The 12752-nt window shown below is 42.3% G+C and overlaps 2 protein-coding genes across 15 annotated transcripts in view; one reads left to right on the top strand and one right to left on the bottom strand.

Moving 5' to 3' along the window:
• LOC137438258 (uncharacterized) overlaps positions 1–5116 on the bottom strand; it is a 30494-nt gene extending 25378 nt beyond the window's left edge. For 2 of the 6 annotated variants that reach the window (XM_068133365.2, XM_068133362.2), the window contains exons 1-3: positions 4835–5114; positions 3692–3936; positions 3409–3487 (exon numbers count right to left, since the gene is read on the bottom strand). In XM_068133365.2, the coding sequence (XP_067989466.2) occupies positions 3409–3487; positions 3692–3808 (196 nt within the window). In that variant the 5' untranslated portion in view covers positions 3809–3936; positions 4835–5114. Of the gene's footprint in view, positions 1–3408; positions 3488–3691; positions 3937–4830 lie in introns of all 6 variants that reach the window. The other 4 variants (XM_078766422.1, XM_078766424.1, XM_078766423.1 and 1 more) reach the window with 4 other exon arrangements.
• A 632-nt stretch (positions 5117–5748) lies between these two features.
• Positions 5749–12752, top strand: part of STRADA (STE20 related adaptor alpha) — a 39658-nt gene continuing 32654 nt past the window's right edge. For 2 of the 9 annotated variants that reach the window (XM_078766427.1, XM_068133361.2), the window contains exon 1: positions 10504–10726. Coding sequence is in view for 2 of the 9 variants with exons in the window: in XM_068133357.2 (XP_067989458.2) it covers positions 9520–9584 (65 nt within the window). In the remaining 7 variants the exon portion in view is untranslated. Of the gene's footprint in view, positions 5929–6005; positions 6218–9397; positions 9585–10323; positions 10727–12752 lie in introns of those variants that run through there. The other 7 variants (XM_078766428.1, XM_068133357.2, XM_068133359.2 and 4 more) reach the window with 7 other exon arrangements.

Below are 12752 nucleotides of genomic sequence, written 5' to 3' on the forward strand. Positions count from 1 at the left end.
AATGGAGATAACTAACGAGAGAATGAATTTTATTTCGAAGATAGTATGATTAAAAATGAGGGATATACAGTCATGTGAAAAAGTAAGTACACCCCATGTAAAGTTTTGACTTTTTCAACATACAGCTATTTGATCTTCATTTCTACAATATTGACAGATAAAGGTGATATAATATAACAAATATCATGAAACATTTACATTTTGTAGTCCATTGTATAATTTAAATAAACATAAATGCAAATTTTGCATGTGGAAAAAGTAAGTACACCCTTGGCTCCAATAGGTGGTATTGCCCCCTTTGGCAGAAACAACCTCAAGTAGGCGTTTCTTATAACTGTCTACCAGTCTCTGACATCGACTGGGAGAAATTTTTGCCTACTCCTCCATGCAGAATTCTTTCAGCTGTGCGATGTTTGAGGGGTTTCTTGCATGCACAGCTCGTTTCAAATCCCCCCACAACATCTCGATGGGATTTAGATCCGGGCTTTGACTTGGCCATTCCAGAACCCTCCATATCTTTCTTTTCAGCCATTCCTTGGTGGATTTACTGGTATGTTTAGGGTCATTGTCATGCTGCAAGGTCCACCTTCGGTTGAGCTTCAACTTTCCGACAGATGGCCTCACATTATCCTCAAGCACCCTCTGGTACAATGAAGAATTCATAGTGGATTACATGATGGTGAGCTGCCCAGGCCCTGATGCAGCAAAGCTGCCCCAAACCATAATGTTTCCACCCCCATGCTTTGCAGTTGGTATCAGGTTCTTGTGGTCAAATGCTGTCTTTGGTTTTCGCCAAACATGTCTTCTGGTACTGCGCCAAATAGCTCTACCTTTGACTCATCTGTCCAGAGCACATTGTTCCCGAAGTGCTGGTCTTTGCCTCAGTGTTCATTGGTAAACTTTAGTCTTGCCCTGATGTTCTTTCTGGACAGCAAAGGTTTCCTCCTGGCACACCTCCCATGTAGATCAAATTTGTGCAGCCTCTTTCTAATGGTAGACTCGTGCACTTTGACATCAACATTGGCAAGAGCTACCTGTAGGTCCCGTGATGACATTCTGGGGTTTTTAGAGACTTCTTTCAGCATCTTGCGGTCTGCTCTCGGGCTGAACTTGCTGGGGCGGCCTGGCCTGAACAAGTTGGCAGTTGTTTGGAATCTTCTTCACTTGTAGAGGATCTTCCGGACAGTCGAATGATTGATTTCAAATTGTTTGCAGATCTTTTTAAATCCCTGCCCAGACTCGTAGACATCTATAACCTTCTTTCTGAAGGCCTCAGAGAGCTCTTTTGATCTAGGCATGGTGACGCCGCACACTTCAACAACAAAGAGCAAACCAAACGAAATGTCTGAGGTTTAAATAAGACAGGTTCCTCCAAGATCCTCTCTAACAATGTTCTAATCATTTGCACCTGAGCTGGTGCACCTGATTCTAATTTTAGGTATTTGAAGTAGTGATAAATGTAGGGGTGTACTTACTTTTTCCACATGCGAAATTTGCATTTATGTTTATTTAAATTATACAATGGACTACAAAATGTAAATGTTTCATGATATTTGTTATTAACTCAACTGGACGGTATCACATACTGAACCCTCCGGCGTCCGTCGTCTGTCGTCGTCTGTCGTCTGTTGTCCGTTAACTTTTCGACGTTAACACTCCAGCGTCCACAAATTTCAACTGATTCTGATCAAACTTGACATGCAGCATCCTTACGCCAAGGACCAGGTTGCTACTACATTTCAGCCCGATCCGTTGAAAAATGGCGGACTTTGGCGACCATTTTTTTTTTGGTCATGAAAACGACGTTAACACTCGAGCGTCCACCAATATTAACAGATTTTGATCAAACTTAGATGTTTAACCCTTACCACACAAGGTAGTAGTCAGGTTCACTATGTTTTTTCGTTCAAAATCATGGTACATTAGCAAACCTATACATTTTTGGAAACGTTATTAAATAGAAAATCTGAAAATCAATGTTTACATTTGCCAATTCCGACCAATTCGATTCGACCAATTCGACCAATCGACCAATTCCATTCGACCAATTCGACCATTCGACCAATCGCTTCGATCGACCATTCGACCATTCGACCAATTCGATTCTATTTGATTCATCGAATTCGATTCGATCGACCATTCGACCAATTCGATTTGCCAATCAATTTGACCGACCGTTGCTTGTGTGGAATGGACTGTGAAAACGATGCGGACTATATTGTCGGATACGACACACAGGACAGTGATGACGAACTCTAAATGGCATATTCTGTAATCGTGTATGTTTGATGCCATTGACTGCCTGTGTATATTTTGTCATTGACTGCCTGTGTAGATGTGAAGTTATACTGACTGCATGTGTATATATGATTTTGCTGACTGCCTGTGTATGTTTGGTGATATGAATTATTGTGACACATTTTGATGTTATTAACTGCCTGTACAAAATGATAACATGTATTTGATTATGCAACTTATCGCGAATATAAAGACAGTATTTTGCAATTCAAAACCTTTGATTCGTGTCTTACCATTCCCCATAGCACTAATTTGATACTTTCATTGGATTCCTTGTCCCTGAAAATATAGGTTTAGTATATTTTTTAAAGTTTTTAGGGTAATTAGAGGCAGAAATAGAACAAAATATGTATTTTACAGTGGCCATTTTGAAAAGCCAAAATGGCCGCCATACAGGTATCTCTCCAAATGTAAACATTGATTTTTAGTTTCCTTATGCTATAACCTTTCCAAAAATGTATAGGTTTGCTAATCTACCATGATTTTGAACGAAATATAATTTATTGACATCGTGAACCTGATTATAGGTTGCTATTGCATTCCACCCCGATCCGTCACAAAATGGCCGCCTTAGGCCGCCATATTGTTTTCAGCTCCAAAACGACGTTAAGACTTTAATGTCCACAAATATTTATGGATTTTGATCAAACTTGGTGTGTGAGACTCTTGCCACACAAGGTAGGTTGCTATCGCATGTCAACCCGATCTGTCACAAAATGGCCGCCATGTGCCGGCATATTTTTTTCAGCCCTAAAGAAAAGCACAAGAATTTAGGACTTTAAAGTTGTCCAGTCAGTTCAGTTGAGTTCTGCTTCCCTGTAAGCTCTAGTATTATATCACCTTTATCTATCAATATTGTTGAAATGAAGATCAAATAGCTGAATGTTGAAATATGTTGAAAAAGTCAAAACTTTACATGGGGTGTACTTACTTTTTCACGTGACTGTATATACATACAGTATGTACTATTAATAGCTCACACATTTGACTGTCGATGCCGCTTTTTCACTCATCGCTAATAATTATTAATGGTTTAACATTACAAGACGTTGAATCCAAGTTCCATAATCTCATTATTACTGTATTAATATGGTATTTTTTAGTACAAACCGAACAATAGTGTTGCCTTATCTCTGTCGCCCATCACATGATCCAGCGACGTTTCATTGCAGGAATCTTGCTCCACCTCCTGTGCGACACAAAAATACATCTACATATTACGTACGCAAAGGAGGGATTATTTGTCCCTCTTAATATTCCCTTAAATTCCACTATGTCCTATACGTTCCTTTTCCCCTCATGCTACATGGGATCCGAGAATCATGAGCTTGGTGCTTAAATATGAACATCAGAGGTGATACCAAGACCAACGGGTAAGTGAGGTGCGGTGTACCTCGGGATCGTTGAGAGATGGCAGGGATCGGGAAAGGGTTCGCTTTCCTTGGGAAAAGTTCTGTGGAGTGAGACCAATCAACCGACTGGTGCAATTACCACGTGATTGATGAGACATGTTGGTTGTGACCTGAGATGACAAATTAAATAATTATTTGGTCGTTCCACTCTCCTGTTCCTTGAAGTGTTGTAGCAGAATACCGAGTAGCTCATCACGTGTTCCTCATCCGGTGGATCTTCATTACTCTAAGGGATTGAAGAAGAGGTAAGGTGTGTAATCAGGTAAGTGATCATATGGAGGTTGTTGTTTGAAACATTTTTGAAATTAAATTTTTTTATTATTATTATTATTATAAAATGTTCTGCCAGGAATGACACAATATCAAATTTGGATTGAAAAAAATGTGCCATGTGATGATCATAGTCATACCTAGCAAGGTGTGGGAATGTCTGCACAGTGTGGCGGACAGACGGTGTCGCTTAAAATATCCTCCCGTTTTGCTTATTTTTAAATATAGAGATAACCGAGGATAACCACTGGTCACTAACTCCAAGATGATACGATTTTATTTTTTTGGGTGTTCCCATTTGAGCTACTTTTGCTTCTTCTTCTTCTTCTTCTTCTTCTTCTTCACGGTTCCAAATATTCCCACCACCCAACGTATCGACTCAGGCCGATTTGTAATGGAGTTAGTCATTTGTTATGGTACCGGCGATAACTATTTCGGGTCCACCAGCTAATGCTAGCAGACTGGACACCCGGCTTAAGGTCCATCCGAGGGATTGAACTCTTTGTGATGCGACAACACCCTGTGTGTGAAGGACCAATCCGACGGTTTACAGTCGGACTGAAAATCGAACCCAATTGACTATAGACATCTCAAAGGGACGTGGACTATCTCAGAAGGACAGAATCACGAAAAGGTAAAAGGTGTGGAAAGGTAAAAAGCACCAATTGACATCTTGCTGAGAACAATCAAGGAAACGTTTTAAAAAGACCGAAATTCGTTTAGGGGAATAAAATAAATAATTAATGTGACGCCTCATGTATTGATATAGTGTTTACCATATTATTGGTTAAAGGACAACGAAGTAGACACGATGCAGACAATGAGTATGACATGGACACAAATCTTGTACCTACCTTGTCTCGCAGAGTTCGACACGGAACAAAATTCTCTTTTCCCCAAGAACAAGTTTTGCATTGGTTGCAAGTTCAATACGAGATCAAAGTCCTATTAATTCACATTTACAACCTCAAACCAACCGATGCAGATCAATAATTCACTAACATGGGACCACTGCCCATCATTATGGTTCCTGAGGGCAGGTGCGTCGTGTCTACCTGGTTGAGCAATTAAAATTATTTATTAACATTCAGAATTGCTCTGGAGCTTTACTAAACACATAGAAAGATTGATTCTGTTCTTCAAAACTTTTTACATTAATTATATTGGCTTGAAAAGTACATAACAAATCACTGCGCAATTACAGTGACGTCATAAATGTCAAAACACCGACAGAGAAGGGTACATCAAACACCCCGTTTTTAAAATATTCATATATTGATCTAGTCATACTTTTTTCTTACACTATAGCCCCATAAAGCATTTTTTTGTTTGTTTTGTATACAAGATCGAGGCTCGTGTAAGAGCTAACATTAATCACAAAAAAACAAACAGACACATAAAACATATGATGAAGGGAGCGGGAGAACAAGATGGGGAGAGAGAGGGAAGCACACAAGTACAACATTTGAGAGCAGGGACATCGGGAGATCTGTGGGAGGGAGAGGGGGAGGAGGCATGGGAAGGGGGGCAGGGGAAGGGAGGGTGGGAGAGGTATAAAACACATGGACACTGCTAGGACTTCCAGGAAAGAAGTCGGAATTTCAAAAAAGTGGATCTGGGGTGAATTAGCGGGGGTAGAAAAGATCAAGGTTTTTGATGGGGGAAGATAAGAGATGGTGGTGAACAGGTGTTTTAAAGACCTGGAGGGAGGAGTGGGATTGAAGAAAGTGGGGGAGTTTGTTCCAGAGGCGGGAGAAAAGAGGAATGAAGGAATGAAGGAGTGAAGGTGAGCAGAGAGTCTTGATTTTGGCAGTTTAACCATAAGAGGGTTGCAGGCAGATCTTGTGCGACCTGTAGGAATATTTGGCGGACAGAGCACAGAGAGAGCTGGAGGAGCAAGGCCGGAGAGGAGTCGGTAGAAGACAAAAAGACCACCAACCTGCCTGCGGTGAGTAAGTGAAAGGCCCTCAGAGATAGCTTCATCGCGGGAGATTCCGATGATTCTGAAAGCTTTGGTTTCAACAGCGTGAAGACGAGCTAGGTGTGAGCAGGCAGGAGCACCAGCCCAGAGCGGAGAGCAGTACTCCATTGAGCTGCGGATGAAAGCCTTGTATGTGGTGAGGAACTCAGATGTGCCAAGGAAGGACTTCGCACGACAGAGGATGCCCAGTTCACTACTGGCTATGGAGACCAGATTGGAAATGTGAGCGGGAGAAAAGAGGAATGAAAGAGTGAAGGTGAGCAGCGATGTTTTTAATTTCTTTAAAATTATTATAAAATATTACGGATTTTCGATTTTGTTTCGACCCCCCGCCCCCCACCCCACCAGCATCGGGTAAAATTCACTTTCCCCCGCTAATGCACACCCTCTGCCAAACACCATCTGCTACTTCTAAATAGACACCTGCTCATATGCCGATGGCAACACGACCGGCCAGTGCTGGGTTCGGTCTGGGCAATGCCATAAATAAGGAGGATGCACACATAACGGGAATACGTCTCCCACCTGCCGTTAACTCCGGCGCTCTCTCATGCACCACATCGAGCACGGTGTGGTCTGTGATGGAAAAGCACACCTGCCGTCTTGGTGCTCCCCCCAAATGGGTGTCTGCACAGCTCGTCCTAGCCCAGGTGACCGACCTTTACATGAAGGACAACATGCCCACTGTCTCTGACCACCAGGCATGCATCCTGCTCATTCAGCTTCTGGAGGCTACCTGTAAGATGATCAACCCCATAGATCAACCCCGGCCACATCCGCCAAGCTGCAGCTCTTGTAACAACAACTGGATGTGACCTTCCGGTTGTGGCCGGCTGACGTTGAGCAGTTGGTCACGAACCCGGAGGATCGGAGGATCGTCTGTCTGTTGGTGCAGTCGATAAAGACTGACCGCATTGCATCTTTCGGCACCTATGACAAGGTCCTGGTGCAGAATGTGCACCATCTCCAGGTTCGTGAGCAGGAGAAGGAAGAACAGCACAAGCATAAAGTGTAACATCGCCAGGTTCATGAGCAGGAGAAGGAAGAATGGCCCAAGAATAAAGTGTAACATCGCCAGGTTAGTGAGCAGGAGAAGGAAGAATGGCACAAGCATAAAGTGTAACATCGCCAGGTTCATGAGCAGGAGAAGGAAGAATGGCACAAGCATAAAGTGTAACATCGCCAGGTTCATGAGCAGGAGAAGGAAGAATGGCCCAAGCATAAAGTGTAACATCGCCAGGTTAGTGAGCAGGAGAAGGAAGAATGGCACAAGCATAAAGTGTAACATCGCCAGGTTAGTGAGCAGGAGAAGGAAGAATGGCCCAAGCATAAAGTGTAACATCGCCAGGTTAGTGAGCAGGAGAAGGAAGAACAGCACAAGCACAAAGTGTAACATCGCCAGGTTAGTGAGCAGGAGAAGGAAGAATGGCACAAGCATAAAGTGTAACATCGCCAGGTTCATGAGCAGGAGAAGGAAGAATGGCCCAAGCATAAAGTGTAACATCGCCAGGTTAGTGAGCAGGAGAAGGAAGAACAGCACAAGCACAAAGTGTAACATGGAACAATGAATGTTCTGCACCAGAACAGTGTTCTGTACAGTGTTCTGTACAATGTCTGTACCAGAACAAGCACAAAGTGTAACATCAACAGGTTCGTGAGCAGGAGAAGGAAGAACTCAATTAAAGCAGAACTCAATCATGAAGAATTGAGGAAGAACGCAATCATGAATTATTGAGGAAGAACTCAATCATGAACGAGGAAACGATTAAAGTGATGCGACTGAGATGATCACTGTGACTTCCACTCAGACGATCACCGTGACTTCCACTCAGACGATCACTGTGACCTCCACTCAGGCGGTCACTGTGACCTCCACTCAGATGATCACTGTGACTTCCACTCAGACGATCACTGTGACCTCCACTCGGAGACACCATCTCAGCGAGCACCTCGGCATTCATTCCCAACGATATCCTCCGCCGTCCGAAGTTGGTTTCCTTGGCCACTCAACTCAAGCTGACACCGACACATCAGGCCAGCTTCACCAAGGCCATAATTGAGGAAATCAGCCGGAGAAATCCCACCAATGTACGAACTTGTCATGTTTCAAAGAGAGGATAATAAAAAAATTCGACAAATCATTCTCTTTTCGTTGGTGACCTGATTACCCAATTTCCAAAAGAGTTGAACGAACTTCTTTCCAATTTTGATCCCACCACCTTTTAGAGGCCATTTTTGAAATCAATGATCCTGAATTACTACAAGAAAGTGATCTTACTTTTTAAAAAATTCGACAAATCTCACATTTGGGCAAAGCAGACGATTCGCGGGGATACCTGATCTTCACTCCATCCTGTTGGGGGGCAGAGGGGGGTGGTGGGGGGGGGGGGGGGGCAGGCTATACAAAATCGAAAATACGAAATATTTTACAGAAATGCTGTAAGGGGCTGGTGTAAAAATAAAGTAAGACCAGATCAATATGAGAATATTTTTCATGAACGGAGCATTTGATGGACCCTACTACAAGGCTTGCAAGTGTACCGAGAGGTTTCATGAACAAGGGAGTTCATAACCCTCCAAATGGATCTCCTCCAACATAACAACATGAAATTTCACTTTCATATAAAACCCTCAATGCTAACGAGTAACAACTACCAAGAGTAGGCAGACTCGTGTCGGACCGGAAAAGCCACAGCGAGCACCTACCCTAACCCTAACCCTAAACCTAACCACCCGAACCCTAACCCTAACAACCCTAACAACCATAACCCTAACAACCCTAACAACCATAACCCTAACCCTAACAACCATAACCCTAACAACCCTAACCCTAACCCTAACAACCATAACCCTAACAACCCTAACCCTAACAACCCTAACCCTAACCCTAACAACCCTAACCCTAACCCTAACAACCCTAACCCTAACCCTAACAACCCTAACCCTAACCCTAACCCTAACCCTAACAACCCTAACCCTAACCTTAACCCTAACCCTAACAACCCTAACCCTAACCGCCATCGGTAAACCTGTGTAAACATTTCATTTAAGAACCTGTTTGAACTCTGCCTCCTTGTTTGTGGAAGAACTCTCTCTCAAACTTGAATACATCAATTGAAAAACTTGTGATTCACTAATCATGAATGACCTTGTGCTCCTCTGTGATCAACCAATCTGATTGACCTTGTAGACCGTAATTCACTCATCAAGTTTACAATATTGATCATATTAAACGTCCAGGAATCAAATCATTTGATTGCGTTTACGGTGTACGCTTTGGACCTTGTTTTGTAATAATCCGAACGATCATGGCGATCTACATTTTGCACAATCGATGGGTTTGGGAAGGCAAATGAAGAAAGCTTTTGAGTCTCACCATCAGCCACGATCTTTCTTGGGTAGATCATATTTCCAAAATGGCCTCCAAAGCTATCCGCTGACTGGGCATCCTTCCGCGTGCATGGTGATCCCTTGCCCAATCTGAACTCCAATCCACCTACACTACTTAATTCGCAGCTTGATGGAATACTGCTCTATCTTTTGGGCTGGCACCCCTGCATGACATCTTGCCCATCTTGCCCTTCTTCAAGCAAGGCCTTCAAAATCATGGGGATGAAGATGAGGTGAGTGTTACTTTCCCATCGCAGACAGGTCGATGCCCTCTCTGTCTTCTACCGCCTCCTTTCTGGTCTTGCACCCTCTTTCTGTGGTTTGCAACCCCAGGATTCTGCACTCTGCAGGGCTCACAATGTTCACCATATACTGTATATCGTTTCTGTATATACTGTATATACTGTATATATATACTGTATATCGTTTCGGGAATCGGATCCCATCTCGCAATGGTGAAGAATCATTAAAAATTCTCGGCTCCGGATCTTCTCCAAAATCGATTCAATTAGTCTTTGTCACAAACCCGACCTGTCCACCAGGTTTGATACGAATCAGTCCTTGTCGTTTTGAGATAATATTATGCTACTCATAGACAGACAAGTACAGGTGAACACAACATTCGCCCACTTTCGGGAGCGGAGGTATTATCGAATAAATTGTACAATCTTTTAATTTATCTTAACATTGTGACCTTAATTTTATTATAGTACATTCGTTTTATCATAGACTGCATGTGAATGATGAAATATAATTTCATACACACTATATTTTTCGATAATAACTTGGATCAATGTTTGTTGTCCATGACGAAGGCGTTTGTAGTAGTGCTAAGCAATGGCGGTAGAAATGTTAAAATCACGATGTGTTGTGGTGAAAGGTGTTTGTGTTTCGTAAAAATATTGATTACGTATAAATGTAAAAAGTTAAAAGCAGAATAAAATGTTAGATAAAGATAATTGTATTTTCCGTTTTTGTTTGCGTCAATTGTTAAAAATAGATAAAATAAAGTGTGTGAAGTACGATAATAATATTGGTGTGTATTTTTCGGGAAGGTAAATACCACAGACGTATATAATGTATGGAAAGTCGTATTTGCGATTCCACCGGAGTGAAGAGTGAAAATAAATAATAAATGTTTCTATCAAACACGACCGTTGCTGCCCATGTCCCAGCAGGTGTAGATCAAGGTGCGTTCGTGGTCCAGTTTCGTTCCTTGGCGGTACCAGAGAGGCGTTTTACACCCCTCCCTACCTTATCCATAGTCCTTATCATGGAAATTCTCGTTAACCCGAGGGAGCTTTGATCGCAAGTTTCTTCGCCGTTCTGTGCCCTATTATACACCTCGACTAGTACTAGTAGGCCGAGGGTGGAGGTATTTGTTTCGAATCGGATTTTATTAAATAATAATTCCCACAATTACGATAATCGGATTAAAACATTATTTTTCATTGTTCATCTTGATAATGTGCAAAGGTCAAAGTAAAGTATGAGGGAATATCAATAAACTTCACTAGATTGTTTATGGTGTGACCTCGGAGTGAATCCATGTTGGTGAATATTCACATCCCATGGGAAGGTCATTGTGTGTATGGAGTTAAACTTCCCTAGATTGTTTATGGTGTGACCTCGGAGTGAATCTATGTTGGTGAATATTCACATCCCATGGGAAGGTCATTGTGTGTATGGAGTTAAACTTCCCTAGATTGTTTATGGTGTGACCTCGGAGTGAATCTATGTTGGTGAATATTCACATCCCATGGGAAGGTCATTGTGTGTATGGAGTTAAACTTCCCTAGATTGTTTATGGTGTGACCTCGGAGTGAATCTATGTTGGTGAATATTCACATCCCATGGGAAGGTCATTGTGTGTATGGAGTTAAACTTCCCGAGATTGTTTATGGTGTGACCTCGGAGTGAATCCTGTTGATGAATATTCACATCCCATGGGAAGGTCATTGTGTGTATGGAGTTAAACTTCCCGAGATTGTTTATGGTGTAACCTCGGAGTGAATCCTGTTGGTGAATATTCACATCCCATGGGAAGGTCACTGTGTGTATGGAGTTAAACTTCCCTAGATTGTTTATGGTGTAACCTCGGAGTGAATCCTGTTGGTGAATATTCACATCCCATGGGAAGGTCATTGTGTTTATGGAGTTAAACCTCCCTAGATTGTTTATGGTGTAACCTCGGAGTGAATCCTGTTGGTGAATATTCACATCCCATGTGGGTCATTGTGTGTATGGAGTTGAACTTCCCTAGATTGTTTTCGGTGTAACCTCGGAGTGAATCTATGTTGGTGAATATTCACATCCCATGGGAAGGTCACTGTGTGTATGGAGTTAAACTTCCCTAGATTGTTTACGGTGTGACCTTGGAGTGAATCTATGTTGGTGAATATTCACATCCCATGGGAAGGTCATTGTGTGTATGGAGTTAAACTTCCCTAGATTGTTTATGGTGTGACCTCGGAGTGAATCTATGTTGGTGAATATTCACATCCCATGGGAAGGTCATTGTGTTTATGGAGTTAAACTTCCCTAGATTGTTTATGGTGTGACCTCGGAGTGAATCTGTGTTGGTGAATATTCACATCCCATGGGAAGGTCACTGTGTGTATGGAGTTAAACTTCCCTAGATTGTTTATGGTGTGACCTCGGAGTGAATCTATGTTGGTGAATATTCACATCCCATGGGAAGGTCATTGTGTGTATGGAGTTAAACTTCCCTAGATTGTTTATGGTGTGACCTCGGAGTGAATCTATGTTGGTGAATATTCACATCCCATGGGAAGGTCATTGTGTGTATGGAGTTAAACTTCCCGAGATTGTTTATGGTGTAACCTCGGAGTGAATCTATGTTGGTGAATATTCACATCCCATGGGAAGGTCATTGTGTTTATGGAGTTAAACTTCCCTCGATTGTTTATGGTGTAACCTCGGAGTGAATCCATGTTGGTGAATATTCACATCCCATGGGAAGGTCACTGTGTGTATGGAGTTAAACTTCCCTAGATTGTTTATGGTGTGACCTCGGAGTGAATCCATGTTTGTGAATATTCACATCCCATTGGAAGGTCATTGTGTGTATGGAGTTAAACATCCCTAGATTGTTTATGGTGTGACCTCGGAGTGAATCCATGTTTGTGAATATTCACATCCCATGGGAAGGTCATAGTGTGTATGGAGTTAAACTTCCCTAGATTGTTTATGGTGTGACCTCGGAGTGAATCCATGTTTGTGAATATTCACATCCCATGGGAAGGTCATTGTGTGTATGGAGTTAAACTTCCCTAGATTGTTTATGGTGTGACCTCGGAGTGAATCCTGTTGGTGAATATTCACATCCCATGGGAAGGTCATTGTGTGTATGGAGTTAAACTTCCCTAGATTGTTTACGG

This window comes from Myxine glutinosa, chromosome 12 (genome assembly GCF_964187855.1).
Source record: "Myxine glutinosa chromosome 12, kmMyxGlut1.1, whole genome shotgun sequence".
Lineage (NCBI taxonomy): Eukaryota > Metazoa > Chordata > Myxini > Myxiniformes > Myxinidae > Myxine > Myxine glutinosa.